We start from the raw sequence: 23,421 nt of genomic DNA, 5'->3' as shown, positions 1-23,421 counted from the left end.
AGATAGTGGCAGACACAGGAGCCTGGTGTGCTGCAATCCATGGGGATCTCAAAGAGTTGGACACAACTTAGCAACTGAACAGTAACTAACTAAAGTACATTAAAATATCTGTACATCAATCACAGAGTGTCATGTTAGGATATAAAATGCTTAGGAACGTCTTTCCTGATCACGATAGTTAATATGGTTGGTTATAAACAGTTATTTTGTGAGTACATGACAAATAGATGAGCTTTTTAAAAATTATCATTTTACTGCATTCTTTCCTTAAATTGAGATATAATTGATATATACTTTATGTTAGTTTCAGACGTACAACATGATTCAGTATTTGTAAATATTACCTCCACAATGAGGTAATAACATCTGTTACCATACTTAGGAACTTTTTGTGATGAGAACGCTTAAGATCTACTTTTTTATCTCCTTTCAAGTATGCAGTACAGTATTATAAACTATAGCCATCATGTTATACATTACATCCCCAAGATTTACTTACTTTGTAACTGAAAGTTTGCACTTTTGATCCCCTTCGCTCATTTTGCCTATTCCCATAGTGGTAAAGAGGGCTTCTCAGGTGGCGCTAGTGGTAAAGAGTGTGCCTACTAGTGCCTGAGAGGCAAGAGACTCAGGTTTGATCCCTTTGTTGGGAAGATCCCTTGAAGTAGGAAATGGCAACCACTTCGGTATTCTTGCCTAGAAAATTCCATGGATAGAGAAGCCTGACAGGCTACAGTCCATGGAGTCACAAAGAGTTGGACACAACTGAGCATGCGTGCACCTCTGGCAACCACTAGTCTCTTCTGTTATCTATGAGCTTGTTTTTTTTTTTTTTTTTCTCTCTTAGCTTCCACACACAGATGAGATCATGTGGCCTTTGTCTTTCTCGGTCTGATTTATTTCACTTAGTGTAATGTTTTCAAGGTCCATCCATGTTTCAGATGGCAAGATTTCCTTTTTTATGACTAAATAACTTTCCATTTTGTATATAGAGCACATTTTGTTTATCCATTCATCCGATAGACACCTAGGTTGTTTCCATATCTTGACTGTTATACATAATACTGCAGTGAACGTGAGAGGGGATTTATCTTTTTAGCTTAGTGGTTTCCTTTTCTTTAGATAAATACCCAGTAGTGGAACTGCTGGATTATGTGGTTCTTCTAGTTTTAATTTTTAAAGGAATCTTCATTCTGTTTTTCATGGTAGATGTACCAGTTTACATTCCTACTGATAGTGCACAAGGGTTTCCTTTCTCCACATTCTTGCCAACACTTGTTATTTCTTGTGTTTTGATAATAGCCATTCTGAGATGTGAGGTGATGTCTTATTGTGGTTTTGACTTGTATTTTCCTGGTGATTAATGATGTTGTGTGTCTTTTCATGTGCCTGTAGTCCATCTGCATGTCTTCTTTGGGAAGAATATCTGTTCAGATCCTCTGCCCATTTTTTAAATTGAATTTTTTTTCCCTATTGATTTGTATGAGTTCTTTATGTATTTCAAGTATTAGCCCCTTATCAAATATGTGCTTTGCAAATATATTTACTCAGTCTGTGGCTTGTGTATTCATTCTCTTGTAGAACAGGCTTTTATTTTTAATGAAAACATCAACTTTTTATTTAATGTTTTGTGCTTTTGGTATTTATGTGCTTCTTCTAAGAAGTCATCACCAATGAACACTGGGGTACATGTGTCTTTTTTAATATACTTTACCATATGTAAAATAGACAGCTAATGGGAAGTTGCTGTATCACACAGGGAGCTCAATGCAGTGCTCTGTGACAACCTAGAGGGCTGGGATGGGATAGGGGGTGGGAGGGAAGTTCCAGTGGGAGGGGACATATGTATACTTATGTATACATATGTATTCACATCGTTGTATGCCAGAAATCACAACATTGTAAAGCAATTATCCTCCAATTAAAAACAAATGAATTTTTACAAGTCATCATCAAGGTCACTGATGTTTTGAACTAGGAGTTCAACAGCTTTGCATTTTACATTGAGGTTCACGAGCCATTTGAGTTTGTTTTGTTTGGGGTTTTTGACCACACTGTGTGTCTAGTGGGATCTTAGTTCCCTGACCAGGGATTGAACCTGGGCCCTCAGCAGTGATAGTGAGAGTCCTAACCACTGGACCACCAGGGAATACCCTGAGTTAGTTCTTGAAAAAAGTTTTAGATCTGTGTCCAGATTCTTTTCTTCATTTTTTTTTCTTTAGCATGTGGATATCCATTTGTTTAACAGCACCATATTTTAAAAATGTCCTTTTTCTATTGAATTGCCTTTGCTCCTCTGTCAAACATGAGTTGACTGTGTGGTTCAGTTTTGGGGCTATCAGTTCTGTTCCTCGGATCTGTTTTTCTATTTTTTAATGAAAACCACACTATTTCTATTATTGTAGTCTTATACATTAGCACCAAAAAAAGAGAGAAATACTTAGGTATGAATCTAACAAAATATGTATAAGATGTATGTGAAGGAAACTGCAAAACTTTGATTAAAAAAAAAGAAAATCTGTGGTTTGGTGGTATAGTCACTAAGTTGTGTCCGACTCTTGTGACCCCATGGACTGTATAGCCTGCAAGGCTCTTCTGTCTATGGGATTTCCCAGGCAAGAATACTGGAGTGGGTTGCCATTTCCTTCTCCAAAAGAAGATCTAAATAAAGGTATTCTATTATACATGGGTAGGAAGACTCATTATCATAAAGATCTCAGCTCTTCTCAACTTGATTTGTGTATTTAGCACAATTCCAAACAAAATCTCAGCAAGTTATTTTATGGACATTGATAAACTGATTGTGAAGTTTATATGGAAAGACAAAATTACCCAGAAGAGTTACATGATATTAAAGGAGATTAAAGTTACAGAACTGATTGATAGTACCTGATTTCAAAGCTAACTATAAAATATGGTAATCAAGACAGTATATGTTGTTGACAAAAGGATAGATATATCAATGAAACAAAATAACACAGCAGAGTGAGTTCTAATCCTAGTTCTGCTACTAAAACAAAAAGACATCCTATGGACTGGAAGAAAATATTTGCACATGATTGAACCAACAGGGGCTTAATTTCCAAAATATGTAAACAGCTTCTACAATTCCATAACAAACAAAAAACCCACTGAAAAAAATAGAGTACCTAAATAGACATTTCTCCAAAGAAGACATACAGATGGCTAACAGGCACGTGAAAACATGCTCCACCTCACTAACTAAAAATGCGAGTCAAAACTATAATGAGGTATTACCTCATGCCAGTCAGAATGGCCATCATCAAAATGGCCATCCTACACATTGTTGGACAGGGTGTGGAGAAAAAGGAACACCATTGGTAGGAATGTAAATTTTTGCAGCCACTATGGAAGTATGGAGGTTCCTCAAAAACTAAAAACAGAGTTATCATATAATCTAGCAATCCCAGTCCTGGGTGAGTACCCACACAAAACTATAATTCAAGAAGATACATGAACCCCTATTTCATAGCAGCACTATTTACAATATCCAAGGCATGGAATCAACCTAAATGTCCATCAGCAGAGGAATGGGTGAAGAAGACATGAGTAACACACATGGGCTTCCCTTGTGGTCGGCTGGTAAAGAATCCACCTGCAATGCCGGAAACCTGGGTTCCATCCCTGGGTTGGGAAGATCCCCTGGAGAAGGGAAAGGCTACCCACTCCAGTATTCTGGCCTGGAGAATTCCGTGGACTGTGTAGTCCCATGGGGTCGCAAAGGGTTGGACACAACTGAGTGACTTTCACTTCACATCGCTTCTTCATACATGGAATATTACTCAACCATTTTATATATATATATACACACACACGTGTATATGAATAACAATATGTATATATACACACATATATATGTGTGGATAAAGATGATGTGTTATATACATGTAACATAATATTATGTTATTACTCAGCCATTAAAACAGCAAAATAATGCCTTTTGCAGCAATATGGATGGACCTAGAGATTATCATATTAAAGTAAGTCAGAAAAAGACAGGGGCTTCCCTGGTGATCCAGCAACTAAGACTCCATTCTCCCAATGCAGATCACTTGGGTTTAACCCCTGGTTAGGGAACTGGATCCCACATGCTGCAACTGAGAGTTCACATACCTCAACTAAAAGAATCCTGCATGCTACAGTGAAGACCTGGCACAGCCAAATAAATAAATTTTTTTTTTAAAAAGAGACAAATACCATATGATATCACTTATATGTGGAATCTAAAATACAACAGAAATGAACATGTCTAGAAAACAGAAACAGACTCACAGATATAGAGAACAGACTTGTGGTTGCCAAGGAAGAAGCAGGTTGGAGGCGGGAAGGACTGGAGTTTGGTATTAGCAGATGGGAACTATTACATGTAGGATGGATAAACAGCAAGGTCCTACTGTATAGCACAAAGAACTGTATTCAGTATCCTGTGATAAACCAAAATGGAAAAGAATATGAAAACAGATATATGTATAACTGAGTCACCTTGCTGTAAAGCAGAAATTAAACACAACATTGTAAATCAACTATACTTCAGTAATGTTTAAAAAATAAAGATAATTATTAAAAGATGTAGTAAGAGCTGGGTAAATTTTACCTATCGTTTATGTTCTGATTTGATCCTGACAAGATTCATGAAAAAGAGGCAGATTAAGTATTATTTCCATTTTATAGATCAGGAAATAGAATTTAAGGGCTGTTACTCTGTAGCAAAGAGCAAGTGGTTAGGGGCTTCCCTGGTGGCGCTAGTGGTAAAGAACCTGCCGGCCAGTGCAAGAGAGGCCAGTTCAATCCCTGAGCCAAGAAGATTCCCTGGAGTAGGAAATGGTAACTCCAGTATTCTTGCCTGGGAAATCCCATGGACAGGGAAGCCTAGCAGGCTACAGTCCATGGTGCTGCAAAGAGTCAGACATGCCTGAGCGACTAACACACACTTACTTTGTTTATTGTGAATAATACTGCCATGAGCATAGGTATATAATTATCAACAGCCCGCTTTCAGTTCTTTTGGGTTTATACCCAGAAGTAGATTATTGGATCGTATGATAATTCTGCTTTTAATGTTTTGAAGAACCACTCTACTGTTTTCCAAAGCAGCTGTACCATTTTACATTTTATCAACAATTTTTCAAATTCTGTATGCTTTTGTGTACCAGTAAGCTGTGTTTTTCTAGGACTTTGTCTAATTCATCAGACTTGCAAATTTATTAACAGTGTTTGTAATGTCTTTGGTATTTGTAGTAATACATTTTTTCCATTTATATTGGTTACTTCAACCTTTTTTCTCATGTTATAAAAGTTTGTGTTGTCTGGAATTTATCTTATTTATCTTTTCAAGTAATTGATTTTGTGCTTTGTTGATCCTTTTTTTTTTTTGTATATTGTTTTTTATTTTGTTCATTTGCTCTTACCCTTCTGTAAGATTATTCTGCTGTTGGTTACACTCTCTTTGTATACGAGTGGTTTGTGGATTTGTGGTTTGCTTATGCTCACCTGGGTTTGTTTGATTGTTCTTTCTATCCCTTCCAAGACAATTTTTCAGAGGTACCCCGTTTTTTTCTCTGTATGTGTTAATGAAGAAAGTAAATTGGAGTGAAAGAAAGGGTTCTTAGAATTGACGTCATTTTTCAGCCCTAGGCTTTAATCATTATCAGCAGAGGAATTATTACTTAAAATTCTAACCTACTCTGGTTGACAAGATTATCAAATGCAGCTTGTAACAGTGTTTCTGTCTCTCTTTTTTTCCCCTTCCCTGGCAGGACCTGTTGGGGCCCAGCCCCTACTCATGGTGCCCAGAAGACCTGGCTATGGCACCATGGGCAAACCCATTAAATTGCTGGCTAACTGTTTTCAAGTTGAAATTCCAAAGATTGATGTCTACCTCTATGAGGTAGATATTAAACCAGACAAGTGTCCTAGGAGAGTGAACAGGTAAGAATTAAGAAGTCACAGAGATCTTTTGCTGTTGGTTTTTGTCTTTGCTTTAGAAATTATGTTTATCTTGTATGTCTAAATAGCAGTGTTTAATGTCTAACAGTTTGACCAAGAACACACAGTAATTTTCTTTGAAATTGACTGTACTTCAGAGGTGTGATAATGGGGGAAATCTACAAATAGTCTTGAAATTTTTCTGTTATAGTAACCTCATATGTTTTCTCTGTGATAATAGGAAAGGTCCAACTCATTGTTATGTGCTCTTAAAATCAGACTGAGCATTTTTTTCCTTTGCTATTAGGTAATATCTATCTGTGCTTTCTTTTCTCTTCCCACCCACCCTGAACTTATTTACCCCTTCTGTAATGTTCCCTTTAAGACGATGGTGATTGTCATGGTTTTATGCCTTCCCATCCTCAACTTCTCTAACTGTTCCCTACTCTTATAGAGGAACAAGTATATATGATATATAAAGATTTACAGTCTGCTCTTAATAAGCTTCTCTCACCCTCTCCAAATACTCTGGATGTGGATATGGTTTAGGTGATATCGGAAATGTGAAAGGAATTTATGACATGATGTATACCACAAACGAGGTCTTTTAATTGGCGTGTACTTGCTTTACGATGCGTTAGTTTCTGCTGTATGGTAGCATGCATGACTCATCTGTAAGTATTCGTACATTCCCTCCTCCTTGACCCTCCCTCCTACCCCCTCTCGGCCGGCACAGAGCTCCGAGCTGAGCTCCCTGTGCATCGCGCAGCTTCCCACTCGCTGTCTGTTTACACACCGTAGTGTGTATAAGTCAGTGCTACTCCCGCAATTTGTATCAGCTTCTTCTTGCCCCCTCCTGTGAGATAAGAGCTATAAGAAATCTGAAATAAATTAGTACTAAGAAACTTTGTAATAACTTGTAACAAAAAACCCCTATCATATGAGTGTTATAATTAACATGTAATACAGAGTTCTTTCTGAGGTCAGGAGGCAAGTTGTAGAGTATTACAAGTGGAGAAGCCTAAGGTATCAACTAATCTGATACCTTTTTTCCTCTCCAATACCTTTTTTATAGCTGAAATACAGAGAGGTTGAGAGGCTTATTCAACAACACATTGCTAGTAGCAAATGTGAGACCAGAACTCCAGAATCCTGACTTGATAGTCATTAAGAAATAATTTGTAAAGCAAGAAGGGAAGGAATTGAATTAATCTAAAGAGGTGGTAGAATTGCAGATAGCTGTAGTAAAGAAAACACTTAAAAAAAAAAAAAGATAAGGCAGCAGTAACAAAGACACAAACTCCAGGAGATAGTGAAGGACAGGGAAGCCTGGCGTGCTGCAGTCCATGGGGTTGCAGAGAGTCAGGCACACCTTAGCGACTGAACAACAGCGAAGGTATGGCAGTTGAGGAGAACCAGGTGTACTGAGCCTAAGCCAGGCTTAAAAGGGAGGTTCTAGCCAGTTACTGCAATAGCTGCCATCTATAAGTAGATGATTACCTAATCTTGCTGTAGCCTCCACCTCTTCCCTGAGCTTTGGACTGACACCTTACTATCTATAAAGGGCTTCAAACAACTTATTCTCTGAATCCTCCTCCCCACACTCTGCTCATGTTGCTGTATTCTTTTTCTCTACCTAAATTCCCTAAGTAGAACTTCCTTTTCCTCCTATTGGTGATCACATCCTATTGCTTCTTTCTCAAAAATTATTCCCTAATCTGACCTCTATCTGTATTACTGCCACCTTGGTTTCAGACCCTTATTTGTTGCCTAGCCTATTGTAATGACCTTGTCTGCCCTAACATCTCTTTCTCTCTCCATTCTCGTTACATATCTACACTTTTGGCATAGTTATTCTTTTAAGTAAGAAATCTGATTATTTCACTCCCCTACTTTTAAATGGGTTCAGCTGCCTATTGCCCACAGAATAGCATCCCAAGTTTAGTATAGTATGCCCTTCTTAGTTTGGCTCTAACCTTTACTAACCTTTATCTTTTTTCATATTCTGCAACTCCGACCTGGAATGCCCTCTCTGCCTTTATCTATCTGGCAAACTTCTATTATTTTTCAAGACAAACTTTTTGAACTCCATAGTCAGATGTAGTTCACTTTTTAAAATAAATAATAAGTGGCAGTTTATTAATCAATGGAGTATATTACACAACAAATTCCCTCACATCTTTCAGGAAGAAAAACCGTTAGATTTGAAGAATAAAGACATCACCCACTGAATCTGGACATCATTAAAATGTGCTTTAAATATTTATTAGGGAAAGGTAGAAAAAACACCTCTACTCAGGAGAAACATACAGCCCAGGTCTTTTATTTTCTTTACAGCCATTGTGACGTGAATTCATGGAGAATGGGCTCAGCAGTTCAGGCTCCCTCCCACTGGTTCTCACAGAGTGTGCTTCTCTGGGTGGAGCAAGCTGGCGCTTGCTCCCAAGCTGAACCCAAGTACTTTTCTTTTTGGCTCCCTTCTTTTTCTAATCATTTTCCTTTACAAATTTCAGGAAGCTGTCTTGGCTCTTAGACTGCTTAATGTGCTCCATATACACATTAATTCTCTTGGCAAGAATCTTGCCCTTAACTTGTTTGTTTACATGGATGGCAACAGTATGCTAGGTAACATTGTAGACTCTTTGAGTTTTGCCACAGTAACATTTGTGGGGCGTTTGTTATCAAGAATAGTGCCCTCCCCTTGTTATCTACAATATCACCTTTCTTGTTGATTTGCATGATGTATGTAGCCAAAGGAATGACTCCATGTTTTCTAAAAGGCTTAGAGAACATATAGCGAGTACCCCTCCTCTTTCCCTTCGTGTTGGTCATTATGGCAAAGTGCTGGAGGATGGTGGTTCTAGCCGAAAAGCAAGTTCATTCTACTATGACCTTGTAGTACTTGATTGGTATGCACTTTTGTTATAATATTTTTAGTGCAATATTTGTTGCTACCTTCTTTTCTCAGCATAACCTCTTCATGAAAAGTTATATTCTTTATCATCATCTTTGTAGCCTTGATCTTAGCTCAGTGATTGACACAGAGTAAAATACTCAATAAAATGAACAAAATGCTTATAAAAGTAAAAGGGGATGAGTGTATTGGTGAGAGACAGCAAAGAGAACTGGACATTATAGAGGGCTTCATATGCCTAGATATGGATGTTCAGTGCCCTATCCTCTCTCCTAGAATATGCAGGTTAGTCTTTATCTTAGTATCCTTTTCTTTTGTCTGTCTTTGTGCTTACAGGGATCACCTGCCTTATGCTGCACTCTCAAATTCCCTTTTTCTTTTTTCTCAAAACTAGGGTATTAATGTGTAAATTTGAACAAAGAATAATCCTTACCTTTCTGGTAGATGTTTACATTTTTTAAAGGCATTTATTAATCTAAAGAAATCTCTTAACTGATAGAATGTCTAAGGCAGATGTTTCTTGGCTGAATTTCTTATTATCGCCTCTCTACCTTGCCCTGCCTGAAAGAATTGTCCTTAACTTTAGCAATATATAGTGGAGAATTCTTATATGTTATCTATTGAATAGGAAAATTATATAATGATAACGTTAGAAACAGATTAAATTGCCAACATTTGCTGGATTATGGAGAAAGTTAGGGAATTCCAAAAAAATTTGCCTGTGTTTCATCGACTGTGCCAAAAACTTTGACTGTGTGGATCATAAACTGTGGAAAGCTCTTAAAGAGTTGGAAATAGCAGACCATCTTACCTGTCTCCTGAGAAATCTGTTTGTGGGTCAAGAAGCAACAGTTAGAACCCTGTATGGACAGGGTTGTCTGCCGTCACCCTGTTTAACCTGTATGCTGAGCACATCGTGAAAAACGCCGGGCTGGATGAACTCATCCAATCTGGAATCAAGATAGTGGGGGAAACGTCGACAACCTTAGATATTTGGATGATACCACTCTAATGGCAGCAAGCTATGAGGAACTAAAGAGCGTCTTGTTGAGGGTAAAGGAAGAAAGTGAAAGAGCCGGCTTAAAACAAAATATTAAAAAAACTAAGATCATGGCATCCGGCCCCACCACTTCATGGCAAATAGAGGGGGAGAAGGTGGAAGCAGTGACAGATTTCTTCATCCTGGGCTCTGAAATCACTGTGGATGGCAACTGCAGCCATGAAATCAGAAGATGATTGCTTCTTGGCAGGAAAACTATGACAAACCTAGACAGTGTGTTGAAAAGCAGAGACATTACTCTGCCGACAGAGGTCGGTATAGTCAAGACTATAGTCTTCCCAATGGTCACAGACGGTTGTGAGAGTTGGACCGTAAAGAAGGCAGAGCACCTTCAAACTGTGGTGCTGGAGAAGACTACTGAGAGTCCATTGGACGGCAGGAAGATCAAACCAGTCAATCTTAAGGGAAATCAACCCTGAATACTCACTAGAAGGGCTGATGCTGTAGCTGAAACCAGTATTTTGATCATTTGATGCAAACAGCTGACTCATTGTAAAAGTCCCTGATGCTGGGAAAGATTAAGGGCAGAAGGACAAGAGGGCATCATAGGATGAGTTGACTGGATGGCATCACCAATGCAATGGACATGAACTTGGGCGAACTTCAGGAGATGGTGAGGGACAGGGAGGCTGGCATGCTGCCATCCTTGGGGTAGCAAAGAGTCAGACATGACTAGGTGACTGAACAACAACAACAATGTTAGAATTAACAAAATCACTTGAAGACAAAATGGGTTGGAATTGAGGGAATGATAGGAGTTGGAGGCTTGGGACTTAGAGGTATGTCAGTTAAGGGTTTTTTTTAGCATTTAAGATGAGTCTCTCATGAGAGACTGAGGCAATAGCAGTAATGTTGGGTAAAAAAAAACAAAATTGTTTATATTAGATTTATGCCTTTTCCTACCTTTTTTTGGTAAAGGAATAATCATGTGTGTATATGAAGTTGTGTACCACAGAGTTTCACATGTAGATGCTCAACATGTTGGTTAAATTTGAGAGGAACATATATATGATAAATTAGTGTGGTACATTCTAGTTTTAACTTACAGCCCTGTTGACATCCCTAATTGTACTTCATCTTTATGTTGCTTTGTCTTCTTATGTTAATTTTCAGTAGAAGTAAAGGATCTGTAATGAAGATGTTTCCAAATGGAAATTTTTTTATTACGTACCTTTTATTTGAGTTTTGACAAGAGCTAGAGGACTTCTTCGGGACTCTAAAATCGTTGTTAACCAGCTTTATACTTTGTTAATGATATTGGCTTAGTTTTATGTTGACATCCACAAAACTTATTCCTTTTGTTTTCCTCAGAAGACTAGTTCTTATCTTCACTTTTTGCAGTATTACATACAACTAGTCAGTTAAAATTGTTGGTGGGCGTCCTAAATTGGTTCAGTTCTTATACTTCAAAAACTAGAATTCTAAAAGTTAGAAGAAACTAAATAGAACTTTACAGTTCCTTTTCAATATTAGCTGAATAGTTATGAGCCAAAATGTAGCAGTATTTAAATCAACACATATGAGGTTTCTCTTGTCCATATGCCACATGCTCAAATATTTGGAACTATGGCATTAATCATACTAGTAGAATGATGTATTGCAGCCAAGCAAGTTTCCACTTTAGTCAGAAGAGTTTTCTTGGACAAAATATCCAGGAAATGCTTGTGAATCATCTTGTGAGTCAATTTTTCTACCTTAGATTTTCTTTCTGTTGCTTTTTTTGTCCTTTCCTCACTTCTTTTCGGGAGAGTGTATCTATGTGTTTCTTTTTTTCCCTATTTAATGATTTGATTTTAAAATCATCATTAGTTAAAAGAGTAAAGCAGGTTTCAGATATTTCTAGGTGCATTTTTTACAAGTGAATGGTGCTAATAACTAAAAATTAATTTTTAGAAGTATTGTGACCTAGAGTGTAAAATCTGTAACTTGAGATTTTTACGCTCGTTTGTTCAACTACTAAATATATATCAGGGTAAATCCTCAGTAAACTGTCAGTGTACTTATTCAAAGTTGTTAAATAGTGAAATAGATGTGAAAATTGTATGTGCAGCATGATTATAAATGCAAGATCTACTTGTATAAAGATTTGAATGACTCTTTTTTTTTTTTTCTCCTTTATTTATTTATTTATTTATTTTTCAGTGGGTTTTGTCATACATTGATATGAATCAGCCATAGAGTTACACGTATTCCCCATCCAAATCCCCCCTCCCACCTCCCTCTCCACCCGATTCCTCTGGGTCTTCCCAGTGCACCAGGCCGGAGCACTTGTCTCATGCATCCCACCTGGGCTGGTGATCTGTTTCACCATAGATAATATACATGCTATTCTCTCGAAACATCCCACCCTCACCTTCTCCCACAGAGTTCAAAAGTCTGTTCTGTACATCTGTGTCTCTTTTTCTGTTTTGCATATAGGGTTATCGTTACCATCTTTCTAAATTCCATATATATGTGTTAGTATGCTGTAATGTTCTTTATCTTTCTGGCTTACTTCACTCTGTATAATGGGCTCCAGTTTCATCCATCTCATTAGAACTGATTTGAAGGACTCTTGAAGTGGTGATAGAGTGATCAAATTTTTTATTTAATTTTCTTTCATAAATTAAACATCATCTTACAGTCATTGTGTTAGTATGATTGTGCTTACTTGCTCAATCGTGTCATTTGTGACTCTTTGCCACCCTTTGGACTGTAACCTGTCAGACTCTTCTGTCCATGGGGTTTTTCAGGCAAGAATACTGGAGTGGGTTGCCATTTCCTTCTCCACGGGATCTTCCTGACCCAGGAATTGAACCTGCGTCTCCTATGTCTCCTGCATTGCAGGCGGATACTTTACCTGTTACTATTCTATTATGATTAATGACATAGTGCTGAATATTTGTGCATATCACATATGGATGTAATATAATTCTGATGGTTGAATTTTAGAAGGAAAAAATAAATCTATATTGAAAAGATTTTGACTTTTACATAGAAATCGTCACAAGTCGGAGTGTTTGAGGAAGCTCTCTTTTGTTATTAGGAATATTATTGACAGTGTTATGCTAGGGTAGTGTTCCAAGAAAGGGACATTCTTTTTTTAAATAACAACTTTATTGATATACAATTCACATAGTACACAATTCACTCATTTAAAATGTACAATTCAGTGTTATTTAGTATGTTTACAGTGATTGTGTACAACCATCACCCCAGTCATACTTTAGAACATTTTGTCCTCTCCCAAAGAAATCTCATATTCATTAGCAGTCACTCCTCAGTGCCTTCCTCCCTACAATCCCTGCCCAACACTAGCCTACTTTCTGTCTCTGTAGATTTGCCTTTTCTGGACTTTTCAATATAAATGGAATCATACAATATGTGGCCTTTTGTGTGACTGACCACTTTCATTTCACATGTTTTCACATAATGTTGTAACAGAAAGAAGTGAAAGTGTGAGTTGCTCAGTCATGTCCAACTCTATGCAACCCCACAGACTGTAGTCCACTAGTCTCCTCTGTCCATGGGATTCTCCAGGCAAGAATACTGGAGTCGGGTAGCCACTTCCTTCTCTGGGGATCTTCTCAACCCAGGGACTAAATCCGTGTCTACCTGCTTTGCAGGAAGATTCTTTACCATATGAGTCACCAGGGAAGTCCCTTAATGTTGTAGTATCTATTAGTATTTCATTACTTTTTATTACTTAATAATATTCCATTGTGTGGACATTTGGTGTTTTTGTTCACTTGTTGATGGACATGTAAGTTGTTTGCACTTTTTGGCTCTTAAGATTGATGTTGCTTATCACATTCATGTTTTCATTTCTCTTGAGTATATACCCAAGAGTGGAATCAAGTGATAACTCGATGTTTAATCTTTTGAGGGACTGCCAGAATCTTCCAAAGTGGATGCATCATTTTACATTCCTGATAGCAGTGTGTGGTGATTCCAATGTCTCTGCATCCTCATTAACATTTGTTATCTGTCTTTTTCACTAGCTATCTTAGTATGTGTTGAGTAATATCACGTTGTTACTTTGATTTGCGTTTGCCTGATGTCTAATGATGTTGAGCATCTTTTTATGTACTTATTGGCTATTTGCATATTTTCAGAGAAATGTCTGTCCAACTCTTTTGCCCATTTTTAAATTAAATCATTTGCCCTTTTTGTTATTAAGTTGTAGGAGTTCTTTATAACTTATCAGATAAGATGATTTGCAAAAGTTTTCTCCCTTTCTGCACCTTGCCTTTTTTACTTCCTTTTAAAATTTTTTATTTTTTCTTGCAATTGAGATATAGTTGACTTACAATATTATATTAGTGTCAGATGTACAACATAGTAATTTGACATTTAATAGATTATATAAAGTTATTATATAAAATATTGGCTGTATTCCTTTTGCATTTTCACTTTCTTTGAAACACATTTTTTATTTTGATGAAGTCTAGTTATTTTTTCTTTTGTCAGCTGTTCTTTTGGTGTGTTTTGAGGGGTATACTTCTGATTAAAATGATTTAGAAGACATACCCCAAAAAACACTGCCAGTGAAAACTAAATGGTTTAGTTCTGCATGTTCAGCTATCTTGGGGAAACCATACCATACAAAACACATAATTTTTAAAAAGCAAGTTTTATTTGCCTTGTTAGTTGTTAGTCACTTGTAAGATAAGAAAGCTAATAGATGGTGAATATTTCAAATCTCAAAATTCTTTTAAAGTAGCATCTAAGTAAATTACTCACTAATCTTTTAGCTGATATTCCTACAGTATATTTGAAATTCAAAGGTACTTTTCAAAGATACTGTTGTAAATAAAGATATGTATAAACATAGGGACTAGTAGGTAGGGTTTATTTTTAACATCTATCCATTTGTGTAGATTTAAATTACAATAACAGCTGTATAGTATTCCATTGTAAGATGTGCCTTGATTGTTTACTTCTAGCCTGTTCCATTTTTTTTCTTAGACTGAGTTAATTTAAAGCAGTTATCTGAATGTGCTATATTATTGTACCAATTAAGAATGCTCTTGGTATTAGATTTCAACATTTATGGATCTGACTAGAACTATAATTCTAAATCCTACAGTAACTTTTAAAACTTAAAGGCTGTTTTTTAAATCTTCCCTGTGTTTTCTTAACTGTTTAATTTACTGTGCTTCTGTTTTGTGTCAGGCACTGTGCTAAGCTCTGGGGATAACAAGATAAATAAGACATGATTCCTGCCAAGGATTTTATAGTCTGTGTAGAGTGACAAGTTCTGTGAGATGTGTGGGGTATGCTTTTTATAAAAGAGTACTGATTCCTGATTTTGGTTACGGTGGCAGATAGAGTAGATGACATGCTGTCTGAGCTGAATGGTTACCTGGTGGAGCAGGGGAAAGAATATTTCATATAGAGAACATGAGTAAAGGTAAGACATGTTTATGTAACAGAAATTGGCCAGTAGAGTAGATAGAGTCTGAAAAGTTGGCCAGGGAATAGGTTATGAAGGATCTTAAATCCATGCTAAGGCTTGTGAATTCAGAAAGGGTAGAGAGCCATATTCCCATGGACAGAGGAGCCTGGTGGGCAACAGTCCATGGGGTCGCAAAGAGTCGGACACAGCTGAGTGACTTCACACACTCATTCAGCAATAAATAAATATATATATATACATAAATTAAATTTTTAATTAAAAATATTATACAACTATTCTAACTTTGCATAACTATCAAAAAATTAAAGGTGGGAAAAAATATTTGAAATAAACTAAGACTATAGTAATTTGAAATGTTCTGATTTCTGTACCAGAAACCTGATAGAATATGTGCTACACACTTGAACAGAAAAAAGTTACAGCTTGCTGAAAAGAAATGAATGAGTGAGAGTTCCACTGTTAACTCACATTACAGAAATTCCATTATTCCCTTCGGATTTCTTGTGTACCTACATGTGTTGTTACACCTGACCATCTCATGTGGACTAAGTGAGGGCACCAATGTCAGTCTCTATTCATGAATACTAGTCCATCTTAATTAGTAATTGTTAGATGAAAATTAAATATAAATACTTCTAATGATTTTTTTCTCATACTCCAGCATACCCCCTAGCACCTCTAATATTTGCTTTTTTAAATTTGAAGTATAGTTGATTTATAACATTAGTTTCAGGTGTATAGCTTAGTGATTCAGTATTTTTTGCAATTATACTTCATTGTTTATTACAAGATAATGGTTATAATTCCCTATGCTATGTAATATATCCTCTTTGCTGATCTGTTTAATATTTTACGCTGCTACTGCAGCTGTTTAGTCACTAATTCATGTCCAACTTTTTGCAACCCCATGGACTATAACCAACTAGATTCCTCTGTCCATGGGATTTCCCAGGTGAGAATACCATAGTGGCTTGCCATTTCCTTCTCCAGGGGATCTTCCCAACCCACCGATGGAACCCACATCTCCTGCGTTGCAGGCAGATTCTTTACCACTGAGCCACCAGGGAAGAGGTGATAGTTAAAAGCTAGGGAGAGTGCGTAGATTCAAGATAAGAACTCTGAGAATAGATTCCTGGGCTAAGACTCAGGTTTGTCAATGAAGACACTTAGGAGATTGGAAAGGTAGGAAAACCAGGACAAAGTAGAAGCTGTTTCAGAGAAAGTAAGTCAAGTATCATGATTTTCAAGGATAGATCACAGTTGCAGATGCTCAAAGAAGCCAGGAATAGAGACTGAAAAGAGACTGTGTCTGAAGAAGTCAATGGTGGTCTCAAGGAGAGTGTTCTAGAGGAGAATTGTTAGTATAAGCCACCTTGAGTTAAAAATCTATTACTCAATCTACTCTGTCAATCATTTGTGAATACTAGAAGTGTTTACTAGATTAACTGTTGTGGTTCTATAAAGTTGTGAAAGAATTCACACCCATGTGAATTGGCAGTGAAGATAGTTTATGGTGAAATGCTCTGATGTACTACAAATTTTGTAAAGTATTAAAAATTTGATCTAAAGTATAACTCTCCTCTGCATCTTTAAGCTTTATCTTGATACAAAAGTATTCATTGGCTACCCTCTCTGCTACTTAGCAGAGGTATGAAGTTAAATTAGAAGTTGGAAGGATACTAGGAGAGGCTGTCAGCTGTTTTCATTGTGTTTTATAAACCACTGGGTGATTTTAGCATCTTGTTATATCTTAGCAGTATCGTTATACCTTCTCCAGTATTCTTGCCTGTAGAATCCTCATGGACAGAGGAGCCTGGAGGGCTACAGTCGACTCATGGGGTCACAGAGTCGGACATGACTGAGTGAGTCTGCAGAGCATATCTGCCTTTATTTTGTCTGTGCTCTAGTCACAGATTAATTTATTAGCTGGGAATACTAAATTAAGGTGAAACGTCACTTTAGAGGAATATATTATTTCATGTCTTCTAAAGACTAACGTAATATTTCCCATTCTACCTTTAGGGAGTAGAGAATTAAGAGGTACTTAAAAATGAGATGAATGAAGATGGGTGTCTGTGAGTTTATAGTACCAGTTAACAGGAAAGGAAAATAATTTCCTCTCCTCCTTTTAATGTTAAAGTTTCCCTCTCCTGCCATTTTTCTGTTGTATGAGTCAGGTGATAAAGTGGAACTTACTGAAACCAATATTAAATTTTACTTTACAGTCTGTGCACCAGAGCATGATGGAATCAAAAGACTTGGTACCAGAATGTAGGAAGTGGTGGTTGAGGTAAGAGTGGGAAGGTAGGCTGTAGCCCTTTGTAAGACCTAATGTACTCAGGTAGGTTCCATTTTTGTAGTGGTTGCCAGATATTCTTCAAAATTTAAAAATTGTATCCTGAGGTTCCTCAGAAATGCATCATATTATTCTTTGCAAGAATTCTTCCCTCTTCAAACTAAGATTATTAGTAAAAGGAAGCCACTGAAAAGTGGTTTGAAGTTCTTATTCCCAGTTATTCAGATTTTCTTTCCTGCATACTGTTTCAAAAGTTAAAATATTTTATGTATTTTGGTTATTGTAGCTTTACTTTTTATTGTAAGCTAAGAAGCTGGCTTAACAATACACACTTAAAATATTGTTCTGAAATTTCTACATTTGAACAAAAGACCCCCCACATTGTTACAATAAAAGGCTAGTGCTCCCCAACTGCACTATGGAGAAAATTCCATTCACAGTTTCTGTTAATTACCAGCATTCATTCTTTGTATTATTTACAGTATTTGATGCTGGTACATTATAATGTATCTATCTGTTAGTTGTTCAGAAGAGTTCAGTACATCAATATAATTCTTGAAGCACATTTTTTGAGATAATTATGCTTAAATTTTTATATAAAAATAGTACCATTCATATTTACTTTTTTCCCCCAAGGTACTTTCACTGATATCCCACATCATCCCTGTAACAGTCCAAGACTATTACCTCAGTTTTATTGATAAAGGAACTAAATTCAGAGAGGTCAAGTAAATTTCCTAATGATTTAGTGGCAGAATGAGACTAAAACCTCTGGTCTGCTTATTTTTTCTCCAGTAATTATGTTACCACATATTATAAAGATTTTTCAAATTGGCCATTTCTCAGTTCAGACTTTCTTCATAATTCAGTGAGTACTTGTGCTGCTCTAGCTGACTAGATGACTGGATAAATTAGTATTTTGGAGAGATTTTCCTCTAGTTTTATATCCCTTCCTGATGGACATTCTGGTAAACTACCCTTTGCCACTGTATCATTTGAGATAAAAAATGAAGAGTTGCAGTCCCTGGGTTTGTCAGTTTGTTAACTTGAATAATAAAATTCCATTAAAAGTCAAATATATCATTCAATTACGTTGTATTAGTGAGAGGTTAAAGTTAAAATTGCTCATTGTGTCTGTAATTCTAACACCACTCTGTAGAGACTCTGAAGTCTCGAGTTCAAATTTTTGGTTCAATTTTAAAATTGAACTCAAATCTTGAGTTCAATTTTTGGTGTAATTACTCATAAAGGAGTCTCTGTATCTTATACTATGATAAAATCTGCAATTTCATACTTGACATTCTCTTAATTAAATTTTACTGTTAGAGGGGATGGTAAACATTATTCATTTTGATCTTCTAGTTGGTATCTTCCCTGACATAACTGCTCCTTAAACAGTTCTAGCAAGGATGAACTCAGGTACTTTATGAGATAGTGTAAACCACTTGTGAATAACTCTGGTGGTTAGAAAATGTTGGAAATTTTTGTTCCAAAATATTGCTCCTTATATTTTCCAACGATTTTTCTGATTTTTGTCCTCCCATACAAGGAAGATACTCAGGTTTTCACATGACAGTCTGTCAAAATAACTGAAGACTTCTCTAATTTCCTTTGACTCCTTCCTATTTCCAGACTAAGAATCTTTACTTTGTGTTTTTTTTTTCAATTTCTCCTTTATTTATTTATTTTTTTTCAGTGGGTTTTGTCATACATTGATATGAATCAGCCATAGATTTACACGTATTCCCCATCCCGATCCCGCCTCCCACCTCCCTCTCCACCCGATTCCTCTGGGTCTTCCCAGTGCACCAGGCCCGAGCACTTGTCTCATGCATCCCACCTGGGCTGGTGATCTGTTTCACCATAGATAGTATACATGCTCTTCTTTCGAAATATCCCACCCTCACCTTCTCCCACAGAGTTCAAAAGTCTATTCTGTACTTCTGTGTCTCTTTTTCTGTTTTGCATATAGGGTTATCGTTACCATCTTTCTAAATTCCAGAATCTTCACCTTGATTTATTTTTATTTATATTGTGTCAGGTTCTATCAGAATTATCTTCTTCTGGTTGTGTTTCATCTGTTAGGGTCTTAAGTTTTTTCCAAATTGAACGGAGTAGTACTCCAGAATTTGAAATGACCTGTGTAATAGATGGTGGGAAGGTTACCTGCCTTATACTGGCTATTTAAATACATGCAACCTGAGTTCTTTAATTTTGAAGAAACTACATCACAATATTAGTTAATTTTGGATTTATAGTTATCTAAAGCTTCCCTGGTGGCTTGGACGGTAAAGAATCCGAATGCAGTGCAGGAGACCTGGGGATAGAATCCAAGGGGGTTGGAAAGACCCCCTGGAGGAGGGCATGGCAACAAACTCCAGTATTCTTGCCTGGAGAATCCCATGGACAGAGGAGCCTGGCGGGCTACAGTCCATGGGATTGCAAAAAGTCAGACACAACTGAGTAACTGAGCAGAGTAGAAAGCCCTTTTGCTTGAAAGTGGTGGATAAGTTCAGATCCTTTAATTTATTTTATTGCCATTTTCAAGCGTAAGTCTTTCGACTTTACAGTTACCCTTATATTTCATCTTCATTTATTTAGTTTATTGTTGCAATTTGCTTGTAGCTTTTAACATTACTAATTTGTTTTTGGCATACTAGCCTTTCTTGTGTTTGTATCATTTGAGAGTTTCTTAACCAACAGATATTTTTTGATTATTTACTGTATGTAGGGCACTAGATATGTTTCTTTTGCTTATTGTATTAATAGTTTTGGTGTGGGGGAGAACTTTACAGATTTATTTTGATAAATGCTTTCATGGATATCCAAGTTAACTTAGAGAAAGAAAAGGAACTTGCCCTGCCCCACGTTATAATTTAATAAAACACCCCAGTGATCATGGAAACGTACGATACTGATCCAGGAACAGACAAGTAGACTAGACCGCTGGGACAACATAGAAAACTCAGTTCAGAACTTAAGATAAACTGTCATTATAAATTGATTAGTTAAGTATAGACTGTTTAGTAGATAGTGTGGGAAAACTGATTCACTGTATGGAGAAAAATAAAATTGAGCTCTTACATAATACTATTTATAAAGAAGAACCTAAGATGGATTAGTGACCAACATAAACAAAATTATAAAGTTAATAAAGCATAATACATCTTTGTGATTTAATATTAGCAAAGTATTTCTTAAAACCTTAAAAAATGAAACCATAAGTTGAAGAAAACGATTCATTTGATGATACAGCATTAACATTTTCAGTTCAGTAAAATACAAGGACACTGTTGACAGGCAGATAACACTTGGTGGAAGATATTTGCAACAACTAAACCTGTTAATGAAATAATAGTAGAATAACAAAGAAACTGCTTAAGTTCAATGAGAAGACTGGCACCCCAATAGAAAATGAGCAGAGCGAATAAACAGGGAGTTCACAGAGGTAGGAAAATAGGAACCTCCAGGAGGATGGTTTAGTGCAGGCATTCTGAGGAGCAGTTTGGCAGTTCTTCATCATTTAGTTGATAAAATTCACCTGGACCTAGCAGTTCTGTTCCTCAGTGTATATAGCCAGAGATTATTCTCACACAAGTTCATAAAGGGACATAGAAGGAGATAAGGCATTGCAGCATTGTATTGGTCAGTCAGTCAATTCAGTTCAGTCGCTCAGTCGTGTCCGACTCTTTGCGACCCCATGAATCTCAGCACGCCAGGCCTCCCTGTCCATCACCAACTCCCGGAGTTTATTCAAACTCACATCCATCGAGTCGGTGATGCCATCCAGTCATCTCATCCTCTGTCGTCCCCTTCTTCTCCTGCCCCCAATCCCTCCCAGCATCAGGGTCTTTTCCAGTGAGTCAACTCTTCGCATGAGGTGGCTGAAGTATTGGAGTTTCAGCTTCAGCATCAGTCCTTCCAACGAACATCCAGGACTGATCTCCTTTAGGATGGACTGGTTGGATCTCCTTGCAGTCCAGGGGACTCTCAAGAGTCTTCAACACCACACTTCAAAAGCATCAATTTTTCGGCGCTCAGCTTTCTTCACAGTCCAACTCTCACATCCATACATGACCACTGAAAAAACCATAGCCTTGACTAGATGGACCTTTGTTGGCAAAGTAATTTCTCTGCTTTTTAATATGCTGTCTAGGATGATCATCATAACTTTCCTTCTAAGGAGTAAGCATCTTTTAATTTCATGGCTGCAATCACCATCTGCAGTGATTTTGGAGCCCACAAAAATAAAGTCGGACAGTGTTTCCACTGTTTCCCCATCTATTTGCCGTAAAGTGATGGGACCAGATGCCATGATCTTAGTGTTCTGAATGTTGAGCTTTAAGCCAACTTTTTCACTCTCCTCTTTCACTATCATCAAGAGGTTTTTTAGTTCCTCTTCAATTTCTGCCATAAGGGTGGTGTCATCTGCATATCTGAGGTTATTGATATTTCTCCCAGCAATCTTGATTCCAGCTTGTGCTTCTTCCAGTCCAGCGTTTCTCGTGATGTACTCTGCATATAAATTAAATAAGCAGGGTGATAATATACAGCCTTGATGTACTCCTTTTCCTATTTGGAACCAGTCTGTTGTTCCATGTCCAGTTCTAACTGTTGCTTCCTGACCTGCGCATAGGTTTCTCAGGAGGCAGGTCAGGTGGTCTGGTATTCCCATCTCTTTCATAATTTTCCACAGCTTATTGTGATCCACACAGTCAAAGGCTTTGGCATAGTCAATAAAGCAGAAATAGATGTTTTTCTGGAACTCTCTTGCTTTTTTGATGATCCAGCAGATGTTGGCACTTTGATCTCTGGTGCAGTTGTGCAGTAGTTTGAGCATTCTTTGGCATTGCCTTTCTTTGGGAATGGAATGAAAACTGACCTTTTCCAGCCCTGTGGCCACTGCTGGGTTTTCCAAATTTGCTGGCATATTGAGTGCAGCACTTTCACAGCATCATCTTTCAGGATTTGAAATAGCTCAACTGGAATTCCATCACCTCCACCAGCTTTGTTTGTAGTGATGCTTCCTAAGGCCCACTTGACTTCACATTCCAGGATGTCTGGCTCTAGGTGAATGATCACACCATCGGGATTATCTGGGTCGTGAAGATCTTTTTTGTATAGTTCTTCTGTGTATTCTTGCCACCTCTTCTTAATATCTTCTGCTTCTGTTAGGTCCATACCATTTCTGTCCTTTAAACCCACATTTGCATGAAATGTAAAGATGTCTTGGTGGCTGACTGTTAAAGATACTGAATCTGTACTGCTGGGAGACCAGATAGGCAACATGTAGAGTTCAGTTCAGTTCAGTTCAGTTGCTCAGTCGTGTCTGACTTTGTGACCCCCTTGGACTGCAGCACTCCAGTCTTCCCTGTCTATCACAAACTCCCGGAGTTTACTCAAACTCATCTCCATGAGTCAGTGATGCCATCCAACCATCTCATCCTCTGTTGTCCCCTTCTCTTCCCACCTTCAATCTTTCCGAGCATCAGGGTCTTTTCAAATGAATCAGTTCTTTGCATCAGGTGGCCAAAGTATTGGAGTTTCATCTTCAGCATCAGTCCTTCCAATGAATATTCAGGACTGATTTCCTTTAGGATGGACTGGTTGGATCTCCTTGAAGTCCAAGGGACCCTCAGTCAGAAACAATGAACTAAGTGTCCCACAGCAGTGTAAATAGATTTTAAAAACGTTATGCAGAGGGTAAAGTTGGAATGTATACAAACAGAAGGATGTTCATCAAACATATTAGAGAAAATGATTTATTGAGAAGAACGGGAGTAGGGAAATGGATATGGAAGGAAAAG

The 23,421-nt window shown here is 37.3% G+C and overlaps 1 protein-coding gene and 1 non-coding gene across 6 annotated transcripts in view; one reads left to right on the top strand and one right to left on the bottom strand.

Annotated features, from left to right (window-relative positions):
• The window catches only part of LOC133041596 (protein argonaute-3), a 113,995-nt gene that overhangs the window by 22,385 nt on the left and 68,189 nt on the right, over positions 1-23,421 (top strand). For 4 of the 5 annotated variants that reach the window (XM_061122408.1, XM_061122411.1, XM_061122410.1 and 1 more), the window contains one exon: positions 5,778-5,949. In XM_061122408.1, the coding sequence (XP_060978391.1) occupies positions 5,778-5,949 (172 nt within the window). Of the gene's footprint in view, positions 1-5,777; positions 5,950-17,543; positions 17,609-23,421 lie in introns of those variants that run through there. The other variant, XM_061122412.1, reaches the window with a different exon arrangement.
• TRNAD-AUC (transfer RNA aspartic acid (anticodon AUC)) lies at positions 2,078-2,149 on the bottom strand. Its single transcript has one exon. It is a non-coding gene; the product is annotated as a tRNA-Asp (tRNA).

Source organism: Dama dama, chromosome 20, assembly GCF_033118175.1.
Source record: "Dama dama isolate Ldn47 chromosome 20, ASM3311817v1, whole genome shotgun sequence".
NCBI lineage: Eukaryota > Metazoa > Chordata > Mammalia > Artiodactyla > Cervidae > Dama > Dama dama.
This window is presented reverse-complemented; position numbering and strand designations above follow the sequence as displayed.